We start from the raw sequence: 25,021 nt of genomic DNA on the forward strand, positions 1-25,021 counted from the left end.
AATATTAATTTTATAATTATTTTAAAAATGATTAAAATTAAATTGGATGTGGTTATGTGTCTAGATGGCCGAGTGGTTAGAACCGTGGCCGCTCACCGCCAAAAGCGTATAGGTTCTAGAGGTCATGAGTTCAAAACCCCGCCCCGGCCGAGATAGAATTCCAATATAGTGAATTTTACTGTGCTGTATATGAATTTATTTTTTTATACGCAATTCAAGTGTATTTTCAAGAAGATTATATAGGAAATTGCATACTCTAGTATTTTGCAGAAATGCCTGGTAAGGTACCCTAATTTTTTGCAAGAAAGCTTGTCAAGATAGTAGTAAACCATCATCAAATTCCTGGAAAAGGTTATATAAAATTGAGGAACGTGTCGTCTGACCTTAAGTGACTTATTCTAGGTGTGTTATTCCACCTTAAAATGAAATTTCTACAATTTCTCATAAACAATTGCTATTATTGAGGAGAAATATAAATTTTCAGGTTTACAGTTAGTGATAAGGCTGGTAGTATTTTATTTTTATTTTTTTGAAAATATTTGAAATTCAGGAAACCTTGACCCCCATGGAGCTTAAAATTAACCCTAGTTCTATTGCGCCCAGTACCTAATCCTTTTAACCCCCTTACCTTCTCTGGATCCGCCTGGCATGAATTTATACTAGTTTTACCCTGCTCTAATTCAACTCGATCCCGATGTAAATTCAAAATGGTGATATAACACTATTGACTGATAATTCAATCCCATATGCATAATAAATAAATAAATGATAGGTTTTATTTCTCTTTTATCATAAGGCAACAAAATACAATAGATATAGAAAGATTAAGCTTTGTTTCTTCCGTTCAAAAATCTAATTTTACAGTACATACATAACATAAAAACCACAAGTCTATAGATAATGTTTGTTCATTATCCATACAAAGGTGGCTGAGTAATTCTGCAATCCTTGTCTTTATTTTTTGCATGTTCCTTCAACAAGTCCATAATTTCACTCTGATATTCCTCTGGTGTGGGTTTATTTCCTGTAGCCCAATAATAAATCTCCCAATCGTTACTGGGTTTATTTATAAGATTGTCATACAGCTCAACTTGACGTTCAGTCATTCCATTCAAATATTTCGCAGCAAAGGTACTTAATAACAGTCCATTTTCAAGCATGCCCCTTTTCCTACTCTGGTAGAGAAGCCTAGCTTTCCTCACATCCATGGTTTCATCTGGTCGCATTGCATACTCGGGAATCGGGATAAACTCTGGTTGTTCACCTTCGTTTCCAGAACTCAAAAGCCGTGGAAAGTTACGCACAACTCTTCTTGTGATCGCTGAATTCAGACGCTGTGAAAGACTGTACATCTTCGACTTTGACTAGAGTAAACTTTGGTTACGCAAGTGTCGAGGAGTTCCGAAAGGCAAAATTTGGTTTTCTCTTTTAGTTAGCAATTTGCAACTTCCGACTTCAGAAGGCAGGAAAAAATCTGAGAGGAATACATTATGATTATGGTTTTGTGTTTTGGTTATATATGATTAAGTATGTGCATCAACTGTCCTTGGTTTTTGCCAGCTTTAAGAATGGAACAGTAAGTTTTGAGTTATGACTTTGTATTGAAAAAAAATACTGCATACAATAAGCTAAAGAGTGTAACTGTTATTACTACAACCAAAGTTATCCAACATAACGTTACCATTGGTTAGTGTACATTTGTTTGCGATATGATCATTATGTAAAAACAATAATTTTCATGTCAACTGCTTGATTTTGATTATTGCAAACTGAATGATTACATTATAAATTAACAAATTTAATTGAAACGTGGTATTATTTTCATATGGCATAACCATTTATGTCTTTAATACACAAGAGACAACTACAGATATCTATCTACTATAAATTCCTTCGTACTAACTACAATGTTAATTTTCCAGATCCTGTTGTTAGTCTTGTGACATCTTTATGATCATGTCAGATGAGAGAAACTTCAGAACATACTATTATGACAAGTTTGGAATTGGTGGAGTGGAGGAAAGGAAATCTTTGGAAATTCTACTGAAAGAGAAACCAATCAGTGTGGAAAAACTAAAGCAGTTCTGCTTGCGATTTGCGATGCCAGCAATGTATCGTAACTATGTATGGAAATTGACACTAGGTGAGATATACCGGTACATGTACATACATGATGTGTACTCACTACTGTAGATTCCTAATTAAACGCTAGGAGTTAATATCCACGTAAAATCGCGAGGAGCACCCTTTGCGAATTTTAAAATCTCGCCATTATTCTGTCAGAGTTAAGAACTATGATAAATAAGGATAAAAGTTCCGCATTCGCGATTTTATATTCTCGCGATTTGATACAAAACAGCGGGATCCCGGAATTAAGTACTCGCGTAATATATAAGGATTAATTTACAGTAAATATAAATGTTGTGTCTGGATGGATAAAGCCATTAAACTTAAACAATAAACCGGAACTATAACTGTTTAATTAGGTCAGAACCAAACATGATCAATACTTATTAATCTGGATAGTACAAATACTTGACAAAAGTGTCAGTTGTAAGGACTTTATATACTTTTCTCAACACATTTTCTGAAAATTATAAAACAATACATGTATAAAACTATTCTTAACATTTGGATTTGCATTTCAGAAACAGTCTAGTGGAATTTTCTACATGTCATTCCCAGTGATTTATTTTCATTAGAATGACTTGTTACTATATTTAAAATTGATGCAAGTTTTATAAAAACATAAGGATAACATTTAATGACAAGCAGTTTTATAATAGATAACATCATTACACAAGTATATTGTATATCTCACCAGACAGGCATAATCTTTAAAAAATCTAACAGCTTTCAACAGAACAATAATTTTGAATTCAGTGTATTAAACCCCATTGATAAAAAGATTTTTATGTTTGCTAATTCTTTTCTGTACTTTGTTAATTTCAGATATAATTTGTGCAAATCCAGACTCTCATGATTTTCAAATGAAACAACGCACACAGAAATACAATGACTTGAAACATGCTGTGCAGATATTGCGATATGCTAGAGAAGATTCGCCAATAGGGAATGTTTTTCTCAAAATGTACCTTCTTGAATCAGGACAGATCAAATTTGAACAATATAAGGTAAAGATTTTATCATTTCTTCATGCAACTTGATCCATGGGGGATATTGCATTGCTAACTGTGTGTATGTGAATGTTTGAGTGTTATAATGTATATATATTGTTTACATATATTGTGTATCTTAAGTACTGTGTTTCCAAATCTATTGCTAATATTTGAGATACCTTATAATCGAGTGTATACACTATATAACCCAAATTTTGTGTAGCAATTACAATAGAATACAATAAACAAATGTGCTAACTTGATTCACAACACATTCACAAAATAATTCCAATGGCAAGGGCACTAGGCGTTCCTCTTGTTTAACTGTGTTTTATTGTTGACAAAGTCAAATACATCTACTTATTAGCAAGTGCAAAGAATTATCAGTACCAGTATATCTTTTTTGAGCAGAATATTTTAGATTCATTTTTGGAAAATGTACAAGGAAGTTTAAAAAGTTGATTTTTTGGAAGAAAAACATAGATTGTGTTGTTCTTGAACATGACTAAACAAGTACTAAACAGTGCTTAATTAAAACAATCAATTAAATCACTTAAATAATAAATTAATAATGAATATGAGTATGTGACTAAAAGAAAAACATAGAGCAAGAAAGAAAAAAAATTGTAAAATTGTGTTTTACTTAGCACTTATAGTAGTATGAACTGAACTTTTAATTTTTTTTCTCTTTTCAGTATGATTGTGAGTTTGAAGACTTTGTCTTAATAGCAGCTACAATGGCAAATATCTGTGAAGACATGACAGATGCTTACCTTGTCTCTGTAGAATTTTACAAAATGTTTAAAAAGTCCAAGGACAGTAATGAAATTCTGGTGAGTTGTTTTCCATTTCTAAGGATTCTAAAATATTGTTGTATTACAAATTATTCATACGGTATTCCACTTTGTATGATAAATTATTCGTATTCCTCTCTTAACCTCTACACATTAATATTATTTAGGCACCTTTTGGTGCCAAGGGGCTGAGTAGACCTTATCATAAAGGTTCCATATACCGGTATTAAGATTTAGTCTCTGATCATCCATTCAAATTTTTTCAGCAGTTAAAAGTTGATAAGATTTGCCTAAGTATCAATTTTTAATGTTCTCATTCTTAAAGTTTACAATTAATTTCCCTTTTTTTATTGTTTAATCTAGAGTTTTCCCCCCGTTAAACATCAATTTTATTCACCAATTAGGTAGCATATATCGGTACATGTATACCAACTTTTTCCACATAATTTTTTTAAAAAACTTACGCTGTTTTCATGTGAAATTTGTATAAAGCAATTAATGCACTTTAAAGCACTTCATTGACTGTGTAGGTACATGATTGTACAATGCAGAATTTCAGCATTAGACCAAGATCTAAAATTGAAGCCCTTCTTTGGAAGTGGAAGCATCTCAACATTAATTAAAAACTTTTTGAAAGAATGTTAATCAATAAACAGTATGTGCAAATCTCCTTCACTTGAAGGTTCAGAAAACATCTCAATGCCTAAAGTCTGAGGATGGAGATAGAAAACTGTTTGACCTCTTTCACAAACATGACCTTTGGAATTCTCTGCCCCTGCACTTGTGGTTTGAGAGCTGTTTTGCCGGTGTGCTTCCCGAGACTTCCATAGAAAGGTACGTAATTGCAATGTACTTGTTACATGCTGAAGTGTGTTCTTATCATTTGTTTAGCATTACAATCTATTATTTGAAACTGTTATATTCCTAAATATTTATATAATTGTCAGGAACTGCATGCTGTTATCAATAATTCTCCAAAATGTCATATTTTTTCACATTTGATTAGATAATTTTTGCATGCAGTCTTATTTACTCAAACCTATACCTAAGAAATTTAGAAGATGCATTACAAAGTACAGATTAGAAATGTATATTTTGTTGATGAAATGCAAATACAAGTCACTGTTGCAAATACGATTTCGGAACATGTTTACATGTACTGTGAAACTATTATATTATTGGTGTCCCAATATTTGTGAATTAGTTCCTATGCATATTGAGATACCGAACATTTACGTACACGGGGAAATATATTTTCCCACATTTTATTTTCCTCAGCTGACAATTTTAAGACTGAATGAATTCACATGTCTCAAATCATCTCTCTTTTAACACAATCGTATCTGAGCAAATTAAAAACTGTTGGCAAGTGTAGAAGGGAAAAAAAAACCATGGGGCAAAATAACCCTGTATACAGTATACCAGATAAATATTCATTTAAGAAAATCATTCATCCACAAGTTTTATCTGCTTGAATTGGTACATTTTAGATTATGAATATTTGTCCCTTTTAACTTTGAATGATTCCACATTTAGAAGATATGTACATGTAAATGTCAACTTTATTTTTTGTTCCTCATTAGGATCTGGGATAAGGTGATAGGAGGAGCCCATGGTATAGTTGTGTTTGTAGCAGTTGCCATTTTTCAGACTTTTAAGCGCCCCCTGTTAAGCATGAAAAGTAAAGATGAAATGGTTCAATATTTGATGGAGGTATGTTATTTGGTTTTTGAACCAGGATGATAATTTTTCTAATATAAACATGTATTACATTCTATTTATCAATTAGTAGGATTTCCTGTAAAATTAAAAAATTACGGTTAGAAAATAAAAATCTTTTTGTATTTGTCTTATAAAATAGCAGTTCATTTATTTTTGTGATATTTTTTCCAGCTACCAGAAGACTGTGGTGACATTATTGTGACTAAAGCCTTAGATATATGGAGCAAACACTCCTAGTGCAGAGAGAGAGAGAGAGAGAGAGAGAGAGAGAGAGAGAGAGAGAGAGAGAGAGAGAGAGAGAGAGAGAGAGAGAGAGAGAGAGAGAGAGAGAGAGAGAGAGAGAGAGAGAGAGAGAGAGAGAGAGAGATGTTAATTTATGATGTTATAGAAATGTGTATGTTTATGATACACAATGGACCCTTTAAGTACTAATAATGTTGTTGAACATTGACACTGAATTTTGTTGTAAAAGATGCTAAAATTAATTGTAATAAAAAATGTGTTAGAAATATTTTGTTGTTGCAATAACAGGGACATTTTATTCCAGTTACATACTATAGATAGGAAAGAGTTGTTGTATTAGTGACAATTATCATCAATAATGAGGAAATTATTTTGAGGACTTCTGAAGGGTTTTATTTATAATAAACCCATGACTGACAAGTTTTCAGCTTGCCTGGGCTAGAGACCTCAATTAATGACTTTCATGTACATGTACATATACTTTAAGGACGCTCTTAGTATACACTGCTCAGTACTCTGACCAAAATAAAATATTTGTGAACTTATTGTACATGCATTTTACCAAATGAAGTATGGTAGTAAAAGGCATTTTTTTCATTCAGTAGGAAATTTTGTCTTCAATGCGTTTTCCTGGTTTAGATACTTGTATGCTTATAAAGCACACTTTTGTGTGACAAACAAACTAGTTTTCATTTCTGTACAGAGGGTCCATAAACTTTTTTCTGCAGAACAAATGAGCCAATTTCTTTCAAACTTTGTTCAAAGTATCCTTTGGAATAGAGGTTTTACGTTTGTTGATCAAAGGAAGCAGTGGTCTAAGACTACTTTTTAGCTCACGTGAGCTGAAAGCTCAAGTGAGCTATTCTGATCACATTTTGTCTGTCGTCCGTCCGTCTGTCCTTCTGTCCGTAAACTTTTCACATTTTCAACATCTTCTCAAGAACTACTGGGCCAATTTCAACCAAACTTAACACAAATCATCCTTAGGCAAAGGGGATGCAAAGTTGTGAAAATTAAGGGTCACACTCGTTTTCAAGGGGAGATAATTAGAAATTAATGAAAAATTTCGAGAAATTTTCAAAAATCTTCTTCTCAAGAACCAGAAAGCCATGAAAGCTGAAACTTGTGTGAAAGCATCCTCAGGTAGTGTAGATTCAAAGATGTGAAATTCATGACCCCCAGGGGTAGGGTGGGGCCACAATGGGGGGGTCGAGGTTTTACATAGGAATATATAGAGTAAATCTTTAAAAATCTTCTTCTCAGAAACTAATCAGCCAGGAAAGCTGAAACTTGTGTGGAAGCATCCTCAGGTAGTGTAGATTCAAAGTTGTTAAATTCATGACCCCTGGATGTAGGGTGGGGCCGCAATGGGGGGTCGAAGTTTTACATAGGAATATATAGAGTAAATCTTTAAAAATCTTCTTCTCAGAAACTAATCAGCCAGGAAAGCTGAGACTTGCGTGGAAGCATCCTCAGGTAGTGTAGATTCAAAGTTGTGAAAATCATGACCCCCGGATGTAGGGTGGGGCCGCAATGGGGGTCGATGTTTTACATAGGAATATATAGAGTAAATCTTTAAAAATCTTGTTCTCAGAAACTAACCAGCCAGGAAAGCTGAAACTTGTGTGGAAGTATCCTCAGGTAGTGTAGATTCAGAGTTATGAAAATCATGACCCCCAGGGGTAGGGTGGGGCCACAATGGGGTGGTCGAAGTTTTACATAGGAATATATAGAGTAAATCTTTGAAAATCTTCTTCTCAGAAACTAATCAGCCAGGAAAGCTGAAACTTGTGTTGAAGTATCCTCAGGTAGTGTAGATTCAAAGTTGTAAAAACATGATCCCTGGGGGTAGGGTGAGGCCACATTGGGAGTGGGCGGGGGCGGTGCTGAAGCTTTACAAAGGAATATATAGAGTAAATCTTTTAAAATCTTCTTCTCAGAAACTAATCAGCCAGGAAAGCTGAAACTCGTGTGCAAGCATCCTCAGGCAGTGTAGATTCAAAGTTGTGAAATTCATGACCCCCAGGGGTAGGGTGGGGCCACAATGGGGGGTCGAAGTTTTACATAGGAATATATAGAGTAAATCTTTGAAAATCTTGTTCTCAGAAACTAATCAGCCAGGAAAGCTGAGCTTGTGTGGAAGCATCCTCAGGTAGTGTAGATTCAAAGTTGTTAAATTCATGACCCCTGGATGTAGGGTGGGGCCACAATGGGGGGTCGAAGTTTTACATAGAAATATATACTAGAGTAAATCTTTGAAAATCTTCTTCTCAGAAACTAATCGGCCAGGAAAGCTGAGACTTGCGTGGAAGCATCCTCAGGTAGTGTAGATTCAAAGTTGTGAAAATCATGACCCCCAGGGGTAGGGTGGGGCCACAATGGGTGGTCGAAGTTTTACATAGGAATATATAGAGTAAATCTTTAAAAATCTTGTTCTCAGAAAATAATCGGCCAGGAAAGCTGAGACTAGCGTGGAAGCATCCTCGGGTAGTGTAGATTCAAAGTTGTGAAAATCATGACCCCCAGGGGTAGGGTGGGGCCACAATGGGGGGTCGAAGTTTTACATAGGAATATATAGAGTAAATCTTTGAAAATCTTCTTCTCAGAAACTAATCAGCCAGGAAAGCTGAAACTCGTGTGGAAGCATCCTCAGGCAGTGTAGATTCAAAGTTGTGAAAATCATGACCCCCAGGGGTAGGGTGGGGCCACAATGGGGGGTCGATGTTTTACATAGGAATTTATAGAGTAAATCTTTAAAAATCTTCTTCTCAGAAACTAATCAGCCAGGAAAGCTGAAACTTGTGTTGAAGTATCCTCAGGTAGTGTAGATTCAAAGTTGTAAAAACATGATCCCTGGGGGTAGGGTGAGGCCACATTGGGAGGGGGCGGGGGCGGTGCTAAAGTTTTACAAAGGAATATATAGAGTAAATCTTTTAAAATCTTCTCATAAACTAATCAGCCAGGAAAGCTGAAACTTATGTGGAAGCAACCTCAGGTAGTGCAGATTCAAAGTTTTGAAAATCATGATCCCTGGGGGTAGGGTGGGGCACAATGGAGGGTCGAAGTTTTACATAGGAATATAAAGAGTAAATCTTTGAAAATATTCTTCTCAGAAACTAATCAGCCAGACGTATCTTTATAATTGTTAAGACTTTGGCTCCAGGACAATTCTTCGGCCTCACAAGAAGGTTCAGAGTTTGATGTAGCTTAATATCCCATATATAAACAATTGTAAAGGATCTTTTTGAGGACTGCAATACTCAACATGTGATATGACTATAAAAATATCCTGTTAGAAAAGGGACTAATGATTATAAACATAAGAATATCCAGGGGGGAAAATGGATTTTATTTTTACAGGATCTACATGTATTATTGTACATTGTCCAGATTGTTTGTATTATGACTTCATTAAGCTGATTTTATCATACCCATTGTTCCTCAGGTGAGCGATGTGGCCCATGGGCCTCTTGTTTCTTTATATAACTAATGAGCTTCGGTTTTTTTAATATTTCCAGACAACATTTCTAGTTATCTAGAATCATTCAAGTACTGGTAATTGCGGACTTTATTTCTAGATTTTTATATTTTCTTGTGTGTTTTTCTGTGATAACACTACGAACATATTTTGAAACATTTCATCAATTCATTGCGCAATTACGGTTTACAAAATGAAAATAACGTAAAAACGTAGATCATTTAATATTCAAATGAACGATTGGTGAAAATAAGAAATAACGAATTATTATTTATGTAAATAATTATATAGTAATAAGGAATGAATACAAGTAATAAGGAATCATTCTTATTATGAAGTGAAAATTATACTAAAAGAATGTTTCCTTATTCCTTAAAAGTATGCAAGAAGAATGGGTATTTATTTGAAACATTACAGTATGTAATAATGATGTGGCGCTATATGCATGTAGATTGGAGTCAATTTTTAAAAAAGACATTAATTTTATATACTTTACAAAAAATGTTCATTACTTCTTTAATGAATTCGTGTTCAGGTTATAGATTTAGTATGACTCTTTGCCAAGTTGCGAATACTAGTACTGATTATAACAAATCGGTCCCATAATTTTATAAGTTACGATCTTGCGTATAGCCGAAAACGTCGCGAAAAATAATGATAACGAACATGAAATCTGAGACATGATGCATGTGGCGCCCTTACCACAGATTTACAATAAATAAAAATTAATGTTTTTCTTTTCTTTCTCGTTATTTTTGATGTTTTGACAAATACGACACTAAAGTTTTTAAAAAATGTAAATAAGAATAGATCCACTTTTTACATGTAACGCCAACAGCAAGATCTATTTGACACGATTCCGTGTACGACTCGCGGTCTGAAAATTTGGCTTTTGCCTTTTTATTTCGGGACACTCTTCCATAATTTATATCTGTAAACTAGGACCTCGGCCATTTGGTGCGGTTCAAATTTTCGTTTGTCTCGCCCGCATCAACTAAGCAGCAATATATAAATAGAACCATTTTAACAAGAGCTTGGACTTTGGGTAGTTGTGTCAAACTGCCTTGTGACGTAGGCTTGTCTACTTCATTGCTGACGTTACAGCTATGGCTCTTTGAAATCAACAAGGTTTGTCTAGCCTTTGAGCTAAGACTACGCAATCGGTGTGTATTTCGCTTGAAACCAGAGTCATTTAACTTGTGACGCAAGAAATGGATCGTTACACCGTACTGAAAGTCCAAGGTCGTGTTAAAATGGTTCTAAGTATACGATGATGATGTATAGGTATAGAAATTCTCTGGAGTTTAAAAAGTCGATATCTAAAAATAAACTCTCATTATAATAAATCTTTTAAAATATTTAGAAATGCACGATTTTCGGTTTATAACTATCTGTTCTTTTGATAAAAAATATAAACGAGATTCTTTCAGCGCTGTACGAATTCTGCGTGTATCTTTTAGGCAGTTCCTATACACAACTAATCGTTTTTAAAAAGATGCTTTACTTCTTGAACGGTAGCAAAGTATGGCGACTAAAAACGTGTTTTTCATTAAATTCTGTTCACAAATAAAACATTGTGCAATTGGTCCTCTACTTAAAAAAAATCGCCTCGCCTTTCATGGACTTGGAACAACCGGACATTTTTCCATGGACAGTCAGTAACAGTTTTTAACTGTATAAATAATAGATTACAGTCCACTTACAAACACCTGTGTTATTTAATCAAGAATGACCAGGTGCGTAAAACACTCAATGATTTTGCATTATTAAAACAAGGAAGTGTATTAGTTCTCGGTGTGCAGTGTTGAAGTTCTGTCGACTAGTTCTACCAGCATGGTGTTTGTGGTGAACAGTGTGGAATATTCCCCCAAAGATTTTCATGAACAGTTTTCTAATTACTTGCCGAGACTTATACAGGTTACAAAAGGTTACTATGGCGAGGAACAAATCAAGACGTACGAAAGGGGACAGGTTAGTATTAAAAGCAATCTTGTTTACGCTCTCTCTCTCTCTCTCTCTCTCTCTCTCTCATTGGTAAAAAATGGACTCTTAAGACAAGAACTCTTCATAAAAAAAAATCGCAGACATTTTTTGGAAAATTTAAACTATATATTCTATAAATAGATTGCCAATAACAAAATGCCTGAAACTGGAACTACGACGAAAATTATCAAGTGTATTTTTAATCGCGACATTCTAATCTGACAGTGGTTTGATTTAAAGATTCAATCAAAGAATTTATCATATCAAAACCCATTTCTACGTTCTGTAAAATTCTTCTATGCATTCATTCATGTTTTGGTAAAAAAAAACTCAAAAAAAAAACAAACAACAAAAACAAGAGGCCCATGGGCCACATCGCTCACCTGAGGAACAATAGGTATGATAAAATCAGCTAAATGGAGTCATATTACAAACTATCTGGACAATGTACAATAATACATGTAGATCCTGTATAAATAAAATCCATTTTCCCCTGGATATTCTTATGTTTATAATCATTAGTCCCTTTTCTAACAGGATGATTTTATAGTCATATCATATGTTGAGTATTGCAGTTCTCTAAAAGATCTTTAACAATAGTTTATATATGGGATATAAACGTACATCAAACTCTGAACCTTCTCGTGAGGCCAAAGAATTGTCCTGGGGCCAAAGTTTTAACAATTATAAAGAATCATCTTGCTGATTAGTTTCTGAGAAGATTTTTAAAAATTTACCCTATATATTTCTTTGTTAAACTTTGACCCACCATTGTGGCCCCACCCTACCCCTGGGGATCATGATTTTCACAACTTTGAATCTACATTACCTGAGGATGCTTTCACACAAGTTTCAGCTTTCCTGGCTGATTAATTTCTGAGAAGAAGATTTTTAAAGATTTACTCGGTTTATTCCTATGTAAAACATCGACCTTCCATTGTGGCCAAAACCTACCCCCGGGGGTCATGATTTTCACAAATTTGAATCTACACTACCTGAGGATGCTTACTGACAAGTTTAAGCTTTTCTGGCTAATTAGTTTCTGAGAAGAAGATTTTTAAAGATTTACTATATATAATCATATGTTAAACTTCGACCCCCCATTGTGGCCCCAACCTATCTCCAGGGGTTATTATTTTCACAACTTTGAATCTACACTACCTGAGGATGCTTCCACACAAGTTTCAGCTTTGCCGGCTGATTAGTTTCCGAGAAGAAGATTTTTAAAGATTTACTCTATATATTCCTATATAAAACTTCCATCATTTTGGCCCTACCCTACCCCCCGGGGGTCATGATTTTCACAAATTTGAATCTACACTACCTGGGAATGCTTCCACACAAGTGTCAGCTTTCCTGGCCGATTAGTTTCTGAGAAGAAGATTTTTAAAGATTTACTCTATATATTCCTATGTAAAACTTCGATCTCCCATTGTGGCCCCACCCTACCCCCGAGGGTCATGATTTTCACAAATTTGAATCTACATTACCTGAGGATGCTTTCACACAAGTTTCAGCTTTCCTGGCTGATTAGTTTCTGAGAAGAAGATTTTTAAAGATTTACTCTATATATTCATTTGTTAAACCTCGACCCCCATTGTGGCCCCACCCTCAGGTGAGCTAAAAAGGTTAAGTTTACAATACAATAAGTTGTTAAAGTTGGTTTCTGGAAGAACAGACTTTGAAAATTTTCTTAATAAATATTGACAAATTTTTTTACTTTTTTAATCTTTAGTTTTTAAGATCTGTGTACAAACATAGAATTGGTAGCAAATCCCTGGATCTTGCTTATAATTCGAAGCTTAACACTCAAATATGGTTAGTAAATAGAAATTGTAAACAATTAAACACAAGAAACATGCAATACATGTATACCAAATAAAGAACACAATTTATTTTTCGAAAGGAATCATATATATACATGTATATACCTACATATTTCCGTCAGCGATATCAAACTCTATTTAAACTTAATAAACTCGAGAAAATGCCGAGCATCTCAACAAAACCTATTGCATTAATCTACCATTACGCAAAAGATAATGCCGAATTACCGATAGAATGAATTGTATTTCGGTACCTCTACATCAGATTTTGCTTAATTTACGCAGGTAAACAGGTAACTGTTTGATTTACCGAAGTCTCTGTTTGATTTGATACGTAAAATTCACGAAATACAGACGATAGTTTCCAGGTTACAAAGCATTAATAATGAAAACGAAACGAATATCAGAACAAGCTAACACCAACGTCATGTGTGAAAACTGTCAACGCATTGAAATATTTAGCCTCAATTTACTTCACAAAATCGGTACAAATATAATTTGCATGTTTCAAAATTTCCCTTCATACGCGAACTGTTGCACAACAAGCAAATTCATCATAGTCAGATCGACCCTTTTTCGTATAATGTCATGGCTGCTTTAAACAAAGAACCTCGTTTTAGAAGTATGGAATACGAGTCTTGGTAAAATGGGTATGCAAACCCGGGCCGTGGCAAAATAAAAGCCGGGGCAGATCGGAAATCGTCAATTCCAAATACGCATTATTTTGCAGCAATATTTACAGCGAATACAAATATATTAGTCCATCAAATATCCTGAAATTTTAATGGGATTGGCAGATTAATATCTGCCAATCCTTTTTTTGCCCAGGCCGAGTCTTGCCTACCCATTTTACCGGATGCCGAACCCGAAGCTTTTAAACTGATTGAAACACGCCTTTCATTTATTATTATTTTCGTAATAACTCAGATTTGAAACAGAATTACCCCTTAATTTTTGGAATTTATATTTTCCTTCCCATAAGGATAATTTATGCTAAACTACGTTGAATTTGCCTCAGTAGTTCTTGAGAAGAAGATTTTTAAAAATGCGCCCCCCTTTTTCTACAGTTTCAAGGTTGTCTCCGCTTTGAATACAGATCGGACTTTTATTTTTATTATTATTACCTTGTTGTCCTTTTAACAAAATATAGACTGTCATCGCATAGGCTTTTGGTAGAGCAAGGCCGTTATAATGGAACTGTCAGATCGATGCGTATCTGTAAATATTGTAATTTAGGTGAAGTCGAGGATGAATTCCATTTCATACTTATCTGTCCATTTTATAAAAGTCTACGGGTATTGTATTTAAAAAAATATTACTGGTCTCGTCCTTCAATGTTTAAGTTAGTTCAACTCCTTGCCATTCATAATCGCAAACAATTGTGCCATCTCGCAATGTTTCTGCGTGAGGCAGGTAAAAAACGGGATGTCGGATAACTAGTACATCCAACTGATGTATTATTACTATCACTTTTATTATTAATATTACTATTATTATTATTATTATCATTATTATAATCATTTGATTTATTGATTTATAGGGTCTCTCCTCCTATGAATGTACATGTATGAATAATATTTTTTTAGAATATTGTTTAACGTCAATAGCGAACTGTTTGATTTTGATTGGATAGAGTGTAGCATTATATATTTATAATTATGTACATATGTTTCAACAGCTTATAATTCATTTGAATTTAGCCAATAAACAATACAATACAATACAATTTCTGTAATTTATATTCGCCCTCCCATAAGGATGCTTTGTGCCAAATTTGGTTGAAATTGGATAAGCGGTTTTAGAGAAGAAGTTCAAAATGTAAAAAGTTTACAGACGGTCAGACGGACGGACAGACGGACGACGGACAAAATGTGATCAGAATAGCTCACTTGAGCTTTCAGCTCAGGTGAGCTAAAAAGGATATGGGCGTATAAGGCGTTAGATATCCCATACTGGCACTAATAAAGATGAGAGAATTTGAAATGTTGTAAAAATATCCTTTTTTGATTTGTATACATTGTTTATATAAATTTCATAATGTAAGTCAGTTAATTATGCACATACGTTTTGTAAACATAACAGATCTTTGATTCAAAATTTAGCAACACAAATTTTTATTCTTTTCAGTGCAAATTTAAAAATTAAGTGGACGGGTTTAGGCTACATCATAATAATACTTTTCATTTAAGGAAAAGTTTTTAAAAACACTCTACAATAGATTAACATAAATAGAGTCTCGACGAATCACAAGACGTTTTTATTGTTTCCCTTCCATCTAACAAAAGTGTCTCATTCCATCGAAAATTGTCATACTGTAAGAGTATTTACACATTCTAGGTAATGAGTTTACGTTGTAAGGTTCATCATAGTGGGAAATGTAGTGTTTGTTAACATTTTGAAAAGGTTATAATACCATATTTAGAGAAACCGTAGGCATTCTAGATAAATTTTATTTCTTTAAAAATGAATAAAAATCCGGAATTTTGTAAAAGTGCTTTTAATAAAAGCTTTCAAATTTTATAGGAATATACCAATACATTCATTTCTAATGAATTAACAATATTTCACTGATTATATGAATCAAGGTGAACACAGGTAAAGTATACCTGTGCCCCTTAAGAGGACCCCATAATTGCATAAAATAATTAGGTGTTTGTTTTGGCGAGTAGCCGTTCGGGGAATAAACCATTGAGAAGCACACAACATACAACTTGTCTGGCTATACAGGGGGGGGGGGGGGGGGGGGGTTGGTGTACGGAATTTTATTAGAATTTTCTTTTTTAACATGAAAAATATCATGATTATATTTGCATCTTGGAGAAGTAGTTAGTCGTACTAGACAAATGAACGTCCATGCATATCTATTTAGATTTTAATCATTTAAATAGAGTCAATGAAGATTTGCAATTGAAAAGCGGGGATTTTACATGCACATCTGGCCCCGGGGCCATAAAACTTAGACGAGCTCACTTTTGATCTCATTCTCACTTTTCCACTATATGTTCCTTTTGTAAAAGTGAGACTTAGATCAAAAGAAAGCACGTCTAAGTTTTATGGCCCCGGGGCCTGCTCTCGCCGTTAATATCTGCGCTTTCGTGAGCATTTTTAGTTTAACATTTTTTTTAAAACACCCTCTATTATAATGAGATAATTAAAAAATAAAAATAATAATGATCGGAAGATATAGCCTATTTTACGAATGCTTAGTGTCAGAATCGAGATTGATTGTTCCTGCTGTCATGTTCGTCAGCAAAAAGAAAATAAATAAATAAATAAATAAAAAAAGATGATAAAAAATCGATTGCATCGATACAAACTTTTATATTTCGTCAATTTCGACTTTTCTGGCTACATGCGGGGGGTTTGTACGGTCAGTCTTGTCGACAGTTGTACATTTGGCTTTGTTCCGAATGGAAGAGACAAGCGGTGTCACACAACAAGTCTAATGTTTATTAGAAACAATAAAATTTAAGTCATATTCTTTTAAGATTTTAAAATCAATTGGGAATTTAAAATGTTAAATAGAGCAAGGTCAGAAGATTCGTCAAAATTTGATATCTTTGAGCTCATTCACTCACATGGCTGAGTTACGAATGTTAAATTGAATTTATAAAAAAAAAATTTGTAACAAATAAACGACAAAATTCTTCCTGTTTCATTTAAACTGTATATGTATTTAAACTTTAATAGTTCAGGAAACGATTTGTGCTCTATGATAGGAACACACATCAGCCAATATCGAAAGTACATATTTTTGTAATTGGATAATATGCAAGCCAAGTGCTCTTTTGTTAAATTTGCACGTTTAATTTTTGCCACCAGCTTGTAATAAAAGATTTTGACTTATGCAGATTTTGTTGTGTACATGCAGGTCCTTTTTATACGACGAGCAGGATCTCAGGAGCGCGTGGTCGCCAGCGTACTGCATGGCCCCCTCTCTCTGACCCACAGGCTCCTTAGTATACCATTGGACTACAATGCACAATTCTGCTTTGTGTCGGCAAAAAAAGGTAATTCTATTTATGTAAGTTTACTTCCTTCTCTGACGTAATTCACTTAAATTTGAATCGCAAATTGGGTCTGATTTATAATGGTTATACAAGTATAATGGTTACATGTTGTTTTACTTGATCCCAACTCCCAAAGATAAAATCGGAGATAAATTATTTTTGGATTTGCTTTCTGTGTTCATGTCCTTTATATGAATACCTTCTACGTTAACTTATTTTTTATCTGAACACAACAATACATATAATTTTGTACTGCTAGTGAATATGCAGCTAGTGTGCATACGTTTAGAAATTCACCTATTTTATAATTCACTGTATGGCATATTAAATGCGCATCCTCTTACAAAAAAATGCCCTCATTCAAACATCACGTATTCTTGTACATATACAATGAACACAAGGCGCATAATGAAAGGGAAAGGTCACCGAAAGCATTATGCATAATATGGGAATAAAGATATTGTAGAAATAAAGAAATGTCCAAAGTTAATAACTTAATATGTGGTTGAATATTTTGCATTGAAACCCTTCTGTCGTAAATTTGAAATTTTCTTTATTCAATACACGTAAAATAATACATGTAATATGAAATACAACTGCAAATTGTTTGTACGTACATGTACAAAATTACAAACTTTTCAATTCATTTTTGCCTTTACTTGTATCTTGATGGGGAAGAGTCTTTGAAAAACCATTGTTGTATTACTACGTATTAAATTGATCTAACTGAGATATATTTTGTTTATAATATATTCCAGGAAACAAAAGATACAGTTTGCGTCGAGTACTATCTAAACGAAGGCTTCCAATTGACGTTATTTTCATTCCGGAAATGACGTCAAATGACTCGGAATCGTTTACACCAATGAGACTGATAAACAGTGATGACAAGCTGGTGCTGAGACTGACACACACGTATCAGGATACCTTTCTTCTGGGTCACAACTTGTCAGAAGGTGTGATATGTTTTACAATTCTCATTTATTCTTAAAGTTTTATTGTGCTACAACTGAGATTACATTATGCATATTAATAAGGTTAAGGCTGGACGCTTTCAAAAGCAAACAAAAGAACCAATGAATTCATGCGTTTGTTGCTCAATACTCACCACTTTATGCGCCCATATTTAGATAGACGAAAGTAAAGCATGAAACTACATACTTTTGTTTATCAATCTTAAATTCAGGGGTTTTTTTTTCGCGTGTTTCGAATTTGCAAAGGTAAATCCTTTTAGCTCATCTGAGCCGAAGTCTCAATTGAGTTTTCCTTGTCAAAATTTGTCCGTTGTCTGTCTTCGTGATTATTGTCGCTAGCGTTGTCGTAAACGTATAACATTTTCATCTTCTTCTCTAGAACCAATTAAACTTGGTATAAAGCATACTTGTGTGTGAAGTGCTTTCAAGCTTGTTCAATTAAATTGTCAGTCCCTCTTTAAAGGGGAAATACGTGTAATTTAAGGTTATTGAAATTTGTTGGTATTTTCAAAAAAACTTTTCAAAATCCAGTTAGCCAGACAACCTGTTATTATCATCACCAGATATTGAAGATTCAGGTTTGTTCGAATCATGACCCCCGAAACTACAGGGGGGGGGGGCAATATACATATTAATGATTTTATAGAGACTAATCTTTAAAAAATCTTTCTTCTCATAAAACCATTTGGCTTAAAATCCTGTAAGTTGTGTCGATGCATCTTCAAGTTTTTTGAAATCATGATACCTGAGGGTATGATTTGGCCACAATGGAGGAGGGATAATTTTACGTTGGAATAAGTGGAGAAAATCTTTTAAAACATAATCAAACAGAGCAATTTAATGTCTATGTTTAGAATAGAAGAAAAAATAAAAATCTTCATAAACAAGATATACTCTACTAAGTTTTCTTGATATTTGTTTTGATAATAATTAATACTCTAAAAACGGTCTAGGGCTATTGTTGCTCAGATTAGCGATGTCGCCCATGGGCCTCTTGCTATTTTTGCGAGCCGATGTTAAAATGATCGTAAAAATAGCGAAAATAGATCATCGCGAAATAAAATCCAGATACAGATGGATCATACTGTTTTAGGTATGGTGGTCATACTCTGTATACATCCGTATAGCAAGGGATTTTTTTATATATTCAAATCTGAGATAAAATTTACTTTCAGGACTTCAGATCTTCTTTAAATGACTTAAAAATATTCACCGATAAAATACCTAAAAGTTTACATTGCCGTTCAGTTTGTTGCACAACTAAATTGCAAGGTATCGTCTGTTTGACATGGCATTTAAATTGTATATACCCGATTCCTTTAGACATGAGATAAATGCGCCCACCTATGGAACATTTCCATTTATGTTTGATCTTGTCTATCCACATTATCGATAAAGCATGGCGACCCTCAATTTTATGATAATAGCACAGACATTTAAAGGTTTCATGCACTTCTCTTCGTTAAAAAAAATGATCACGTGTTTAGAAAATTTGAAAGATTTAAAAAAATCTTGCACATACTACTTTCAAACACAACTGGTAGGAACTGAAGTACTGAAAGTACTGGAAAGCAGTTTGCAAGCTTGTTGTAAATATTTGCATTGATACTGCTAAATGGGATATATAGAATGCATGTACAAGTTCAGGAAAAAAACTAGAACATAAAATGCTACTAAAATTATTGCAATAGCTATACTTTAGGGGCTCTCGAGGTAGTAACGCTATGAGTGGGCGATAAAGTTTGATCTAATTAATTTGTTATATTAAAACTGCAATTGTATGAGTTGAGATATACTATATACCGATAGGATTACCAATGAAAAATTTATTTTTCTTTTGGTAAACGCTGTACCAACATTATTCATACAAAGCGGAGACATAACTGTGTATTAAACTATGATCTTTGTAAACGTAATATGATAAATAATCCGTTGTGTTTATGTGGTCAAACAGAAGATGTTTATCATTTCTTTTTTTCTTGTAAAAAATACTCTAGAGCGAGAAACAACATGTTTGATCATTTGTTTATGTTAGATTTAGTCAATATTGATACTAATTTATTTTTATATGGCAACAACAACCTTCCTTTACATATCAACAAAAGCATTTTTGCTTCTGTACAAAAGTTTATAGACGAATCCTTGAGATTTAAATAATATTTCTTTGTGTATATCAATATTATATTTTCTTTTGTTCTATATTCATATGCATGACAACTTTTGTTATATTTAAGGAGAGGAACTTGTAAGTTTTTAGAACTTGTTTCTGATCCTTTTGTTTAGTCAATAAAATATGTTCAAAACAAAAAGGAACTAAAATTTCCAGAACATTTGAGCGATTTTGACCATGTAAGACGCTGTATGACCGCATGGTATTTTTCTGCAGGTGCTAAACTTATTACTTAAACCTATCGTTGCGCTTGGTTTGAAATAAGATTTGTATTTCAGCAGATACAGAAAATTCTAGGAAAAATAATGTCACACGGACTCATTTTTTTTTTATTTGAAAGGGGGGGGGGGGGGTTAAAATCTTTTATAAGGAAGTGGACAATTTCATACAATTGCCAAAAACCACAAGAGCTAGATTAAACTGTCTGTGGATACAGCATACCAGTTCTGTATGAAAGGCAAAACATACACCAGAAAATACAACCACATACCAACCACAAACTAAGTAAGGGAACATACCTCGCATTTCCTGGTCCTGAAAAATCACAAAGAAATTATGCATTTTCTTCGGGCTATAATAATTTACTTTATAAATCATCTTATTTTACTGTTTATCAACGATAAGGTGTATATTTCAGTTGCAGCAACTCTCTAACGACTATAACACCTCTTTGCAGATAAAGTAACCTCCGCCATTCAACAGATTCCATTGTTTCTGACAGACCTTCGCATGTCTCTGATTGTTGGTAGAGAGGGCTATGAACAAACGGAATGGAGCAATTACATCCACTCTTTAAACGAAATTTGCAATAACCAGATACAGTGTGATAATTACTTTGGAAATCCAGGTAAAATAGACAGTAATCCTTTCATATCAGAATCTAATTTTATCATGACATTTTAAAAAAGAAGAAGGTAAAATCAGTGTTAATTGTTCGTTTTTGCCTGCAGATATAGCTCTCTACGCTAAAGAGGATGGAGATTTTGATGCCACAGTTCAAGTACCGCAAGTTTATTGCACGTTACATGATTGTCTCAATGAAGCAGATGTGTACCAAACGCTTACTGGGTCAAAACCAGAAAAACGTCGCCCAGATGAGAACTGTGACACGTACGAAGTGATCGCTTCATGTACTAGAGAACAGGCGCCATCTTGTTCTGAGGATACAAAACCAAAAATCCCACCTAAGCCTCAGTACAAGTCTAAATCGATGCATCGGTCAAGATCTGCTGATGATTCAGCTAAAAGTGGAGGCGCCCTTCCCGGCATCCCCCCAAGAAGAGGAACTTGCGTCACTCGAACAAATAAGGTCAAAGGTCAAGCATCCTTATTGGGACTTTTTAAGAAACACCATGACCATGATGACACTGGTGAAACATCTTCAGAGTTGAAGGGCGTATATGAAGACATTAGTGAAACTTCGAGAGATAACATGTACTCTCCGAGTAAACTGATCAGCCAATCTTCGTTTTCTGCCAAAACTGACCCCAAGGACGTAAACAGCCCCGTGCTACCCGCAAGGAATATAAACCCTAGAGGTAAAAACATACGAAATAAACCAGTAACCATCGATGCGAAGAAAGACTTGCAAAAAATGAATGTTGCGGATGTAGGTGCTCTGTTGCAGAAACTGAGACTTGAAAAATACGCTTCTGTTTTTGAAAAACAGTGGATCGACGGTGCTATTTTGAGCGAACTGACTGCCGACATTCTTCACACGGATTGTGGAATGACAAAATTGGAGGCTGTGAGGTTAATGGCCTACGTGGAGAAAGGTCATATACCTGGTTAGAATACCTGTTCTATGACGTAAAATAACAGGTTTACATTCGTCATCGTGGATTCTCTTTAAAACTACAGCGTGATAAAACACGTGCGATCATTACATAATCTTGAGGTGAGGTAACCAAAATGGGAACTAAAGAAATTCAATAGTCCATAGCAGTTCTTTGTCCTCTGGAGAACAAAAATATTCTTTTTATTCGTCTTCTTCAACAAAAATAAAACATTTAGTCACGTAAAATAAAATTATCCATCAAATCGAGGAATAAAAGAACTTGGAGGAAAATATATGACATATATGTATATTTAAACATGCAGACATTATCATGCGTTTTAACAACATCCTTCATATAGGAAGGTTGAACGTATTAAGTGGTATGGGGCACTTGTCGAAATTAATGTACATAAAAATCAAAATATTTTCACCGATTTTTTTTTAAAGGACAAGGGACATTATTGGCCAAAATATGCAGTGTTTCAAATATGCACATATTCAGTAGGTTATGGTAATAAACTTGCACAAGTATAAAAAATTGTATTCTTTTTGCAACATGATTTTCAATGAACTTTTTGACAATTAATATCCAAGGTCACATTCCAAAATTGAAATGAATATTATGTACGAAATACAATCATTACGACTGAATAGGGGACATGTAGAGGTAAATATATACCTCAATAGAGTAATCTGACCTGGAGTTTGATATCATTGGAAATAAAAGTAAAAAAAAATCATGAGTTGTCATTATATAAATAGTGCCTGTTTGGGAGGGTAACAGTTGAAATTGACACCCCTCGAAAACCATTGTCAACCGACGCGAAGCGGAGGTTGACAATGGTTTTTGAGGGGTGTCAAATTTCAACTGTTATCCTCCCAAACAGGCACTATTTATTTTGTTATACTGAATGTCTTAATTTTTAAGAAATTTTACTGCTTTTATATAGGAATAACGTGAATTCTACAGCGAACCAGACGCGCATAATTTTCGCGCATGTAACAATTTTTAATGTTACCCGTTGCTAAGTGCGTTGCTAACGCTGAGGGTAATAGAAAAAATTATGAACTGCGTCTTAACCAATCAGATTTCAGTATTTAACATGAAAGTATAACAAAAGTATTTATATTGAAAAGTGGACTAGAAACTTTATATAAAATATATTTGAATAAGAAATATGTTTTGATTTTTTTTAATAAGTAGAATTTTAAAAGCCCAAGCGGATTTGAACTTATGAGATACAGATTGAATTTCGCTCTTTGCGCTACCCTCTTATGTAACAATTTTGGGAAAGAAATAAAATTATTACATCAAATTGTAAATGTATAGTTTATTTCGATAGAAAGTACTCCACAATATGAAGATGTCCTATTCCACCTTTAGAAAGTTCAGTTTCGTTTTCGTAAAAGGGTAAACTTATCACTTTATTGATTTATAATCCTTGTCATTTTTCATATACATTTAAATATTTGTTCTTTTTGGAGAAAAAAAATTTCCTCCTATACTTGCATCTGGCATTTGTGTGTACTTGTCTGTATTGCATCCAAAAAGAAGGCAATAGTTTATTTCAAAGGAATGCTAGTACAAAGCTCCTATTGTCTTATCAAAGAATATTAAAAGTCATTAAGTTGTTTTCATAACGCTTAACTTCTGTTTGCAATGCACAATACCAGGTAAATCGGCTTAATGAATTATTTATACACAATTTAATGAAAGGAAAATTATTCATACACAATTTAATCAAAGGAAAAAAAATTAATTTGATAGCAATTTTAAAATTCTTTTTATTTAAAATTAAGAATATAATTTACTTCACACTTTCTAATGGGTTTTTTTCATACTCCAATTGTTCGGACTCTGTGAAACAAGGCTTTTATTTTGTAATATCTATAAACAGTGCAGAGGAAAAACAAAATTCATGCAAGATAGTTAGGTCAACATGCAACATAGCTATGTTGACATGCAGGAAAATTGCAATCAAAGAAGAGTTATAAAAAATCTCGAATATCGCCAACATGTGACATCCAAGATGCTAGATACGCTGTACCTATTGATGTCAACATGCAACTTATTTATGTTAACATGCATCTTCTTAATGTCGACATGCAACTTATTTATGTCGACATGCAACTTTGTTATGTTAACATGCAAGATAGATATGTTGACATGCAACATATTTATGTCGACACGCAACTTAGTTATGTTGACATTTAACTTATAAGTTGCATGTCAAAATATTTATCTCGCATGTAAACATAACTAAGTTGCATGTCAACATATTTATCTCGCGTGTCAACATACGTAAGTTGCACATTGACATAAATAAGTTGTATGTCGACATAAATAAGTTGCATGTTGACAGAAATAAGTTGCATGTCGACATTAAAATGTAACATCAAGCATCTTGGATGTAACAGGGGGGCGATATTTGAGATTTTGTATAATTCTCATCTGATTGCAATTTTCCTGCATGTCAACATAGTTATATGTTGCATTTTGACATAATTATCTTGCATGTCAACATATTTATCTTGCATGTCGACATATTTGATAGAAAAATAACTTGCACACAAAGGGCAGAGATATGCCACCATAGATAATAGGTTTATTTGAGAATATTTTTTAAAATAATTAGATGACAAATAATCGGTTGGTCAGAGCAGCTATTCATTCTCAAAACCATAATCTGACTCATCCATATGGTGGCATAGATCTGCCACCACTTGTCAGATAATCATATCGACTTGTCAGATCTTGATGTCGACTTGTCAGATAATTATGTTGACTTGTCAGTTCTTTAAGTCGACTTATCACTTATCCACGTGTTTAAAAATTTAACACTATAACCTTTCCACGCCCAATTTGTGCCATCCAGTTGTAATAATAATTTCTGACAAGTCAACATAAGGATCTGACAAGTCAAC

General features: G+C 33.8%; 2 protein-coding genes across 4 annotated transcripts; both read left to right on the forward strand.

The window, feature by feature from the left end:
* Positions 1-1,421: 1,421 nt before the first annotated feature.
* On the forward strand, positions 1,422-6,144 carry LOC105333449 (TBC1 domain family member 7). 2 transcript variants are annotated; one of them, XM_066084397.1, is made up of 8 exons: positions 1,422-1,576; positions 1,923-2,143; positions 2,953-3,134; positions 3,815-3,952; positions 4,596-4,747; positions 5,497-5,626; positions 5,807-5,875; positions 5,974-6,144. In XM_066084397.1, the coding sequence occupies exons 2-7, from the start codon at positions 1,951-1,953 to the stop codon at positions 5,870-5,872; spliced, it is 861 nt and encodes a 286-aa protein (XP_065940469.1). In that variant the 5' UTR covers positions 1,422-1,576; positions 1,923-1,950; the 3' UTR covers positions 5,873-5,875; positions 5,974-6,144. The 2 variants fall into 2 exon arrangements, with proteins under 2 accessions (XP_065940469.1, XP_011434738.2); XM_011436436.4 differs by having other exon boundaries at positions 5,807-6,144.
* Positions 6,145-11,070: 4,926 nt separating this feature from the next.
* On the forward strand, positions 11,071-22,622 carry LOC105333450 (uncharacterized). Of its 2 annotated transcripts, none has more exons than XM_034468850.2 (5): positions 11,071-11,327; positions 17,037-17,175; positions 17,934-18,131; positions 20,996-21,166; positions 21,270-22,622. In XM_034468850.2, exons 1-5 carry the CDS (start codon positions 11,190-11,192, stop codon positions 22,109-22,111), a joined length of 1,488 nt encoding a protein of 495 aa, XP_034324741.1. In that variant the 5' UTR covers positions 11,071-11,189; the 3' UTR covers positions 22,112-22,622. The 2 variants fall into 2 exon arrangements, with proteins under 2 accessions (XP_034324741.1, XP_034324743.1); XM_034468852.2 differs by having other exon boundaries at positions 11,201-11,327; positions 17,017-17,175.
* Positions 22,623-25,021: the final 2,399 nt, after the last annotated feature.

This window comes from Magallana gigas, chromosome 5, assembly GCF_963853765.1.
Source record: "Magallana gigas chromosome 5, xbMagGiga1.1, whole genome shotgun sequence".
In the NCBI taxonomy this organism is placed as follows: domain Eukaryota; kingdom Metazoa; phylum Mollusca; class Bivalvia; order Ostreida; family Ostreidae; genus Magallana; species Magallana gigas.

What these genes read in the sequence shown, in the direction of transcription:
- LOC105333449 (XM_011436436.4), top strand. Translation starts at nt 1,951, where the DNA reads ATGATCATGTCAGATGAGAGAAACTTCAGAACATACTATTATGACAAG. An exon ending in CCCGAGACTTCCATAGAAAG is followed by an intron (nt 4,748 to 5,496) that starts GTACGTAATTGC and finishes GTTCCTCATTAG; the next exon opens with GATCTGGGATAAGGTGATAG. An exon ending in TGGTTCAATATTTGATGGAG is followed by an intron (nt 5,627 to 5,806) that starts GTATGTTATTTG and finishes TATTTTTTCCAG; the next exon opens with CTACCAGAAGACTGTGGTGA.
- LOC105333450 (XM_034468850.2), top strand. Translation starts at nt 11,190, where the DNA reads ATGGTGTTTGTGGTGAACAGTGTGGAATATTCCCCCAAAGATTTTCAT. An exon ending in GGGTCACAACTTGTCAGAAG is followed by an intron (nt 18,132 to 20,995) that starts GTGTGATATGTT and finishes ACCTCTTTGCAG; the next exon opens with ATAAAGTAACCTCCGCCATT. An exon ending in TAATTACTTTGGAAATCCAG is followed by an intron (nt 21,167 to 21,269) that starts GTAAAATAGACA and finishes TTTTGCCTGCAG; the next exon opens with ATATAGCTCTCTACGCTAAA.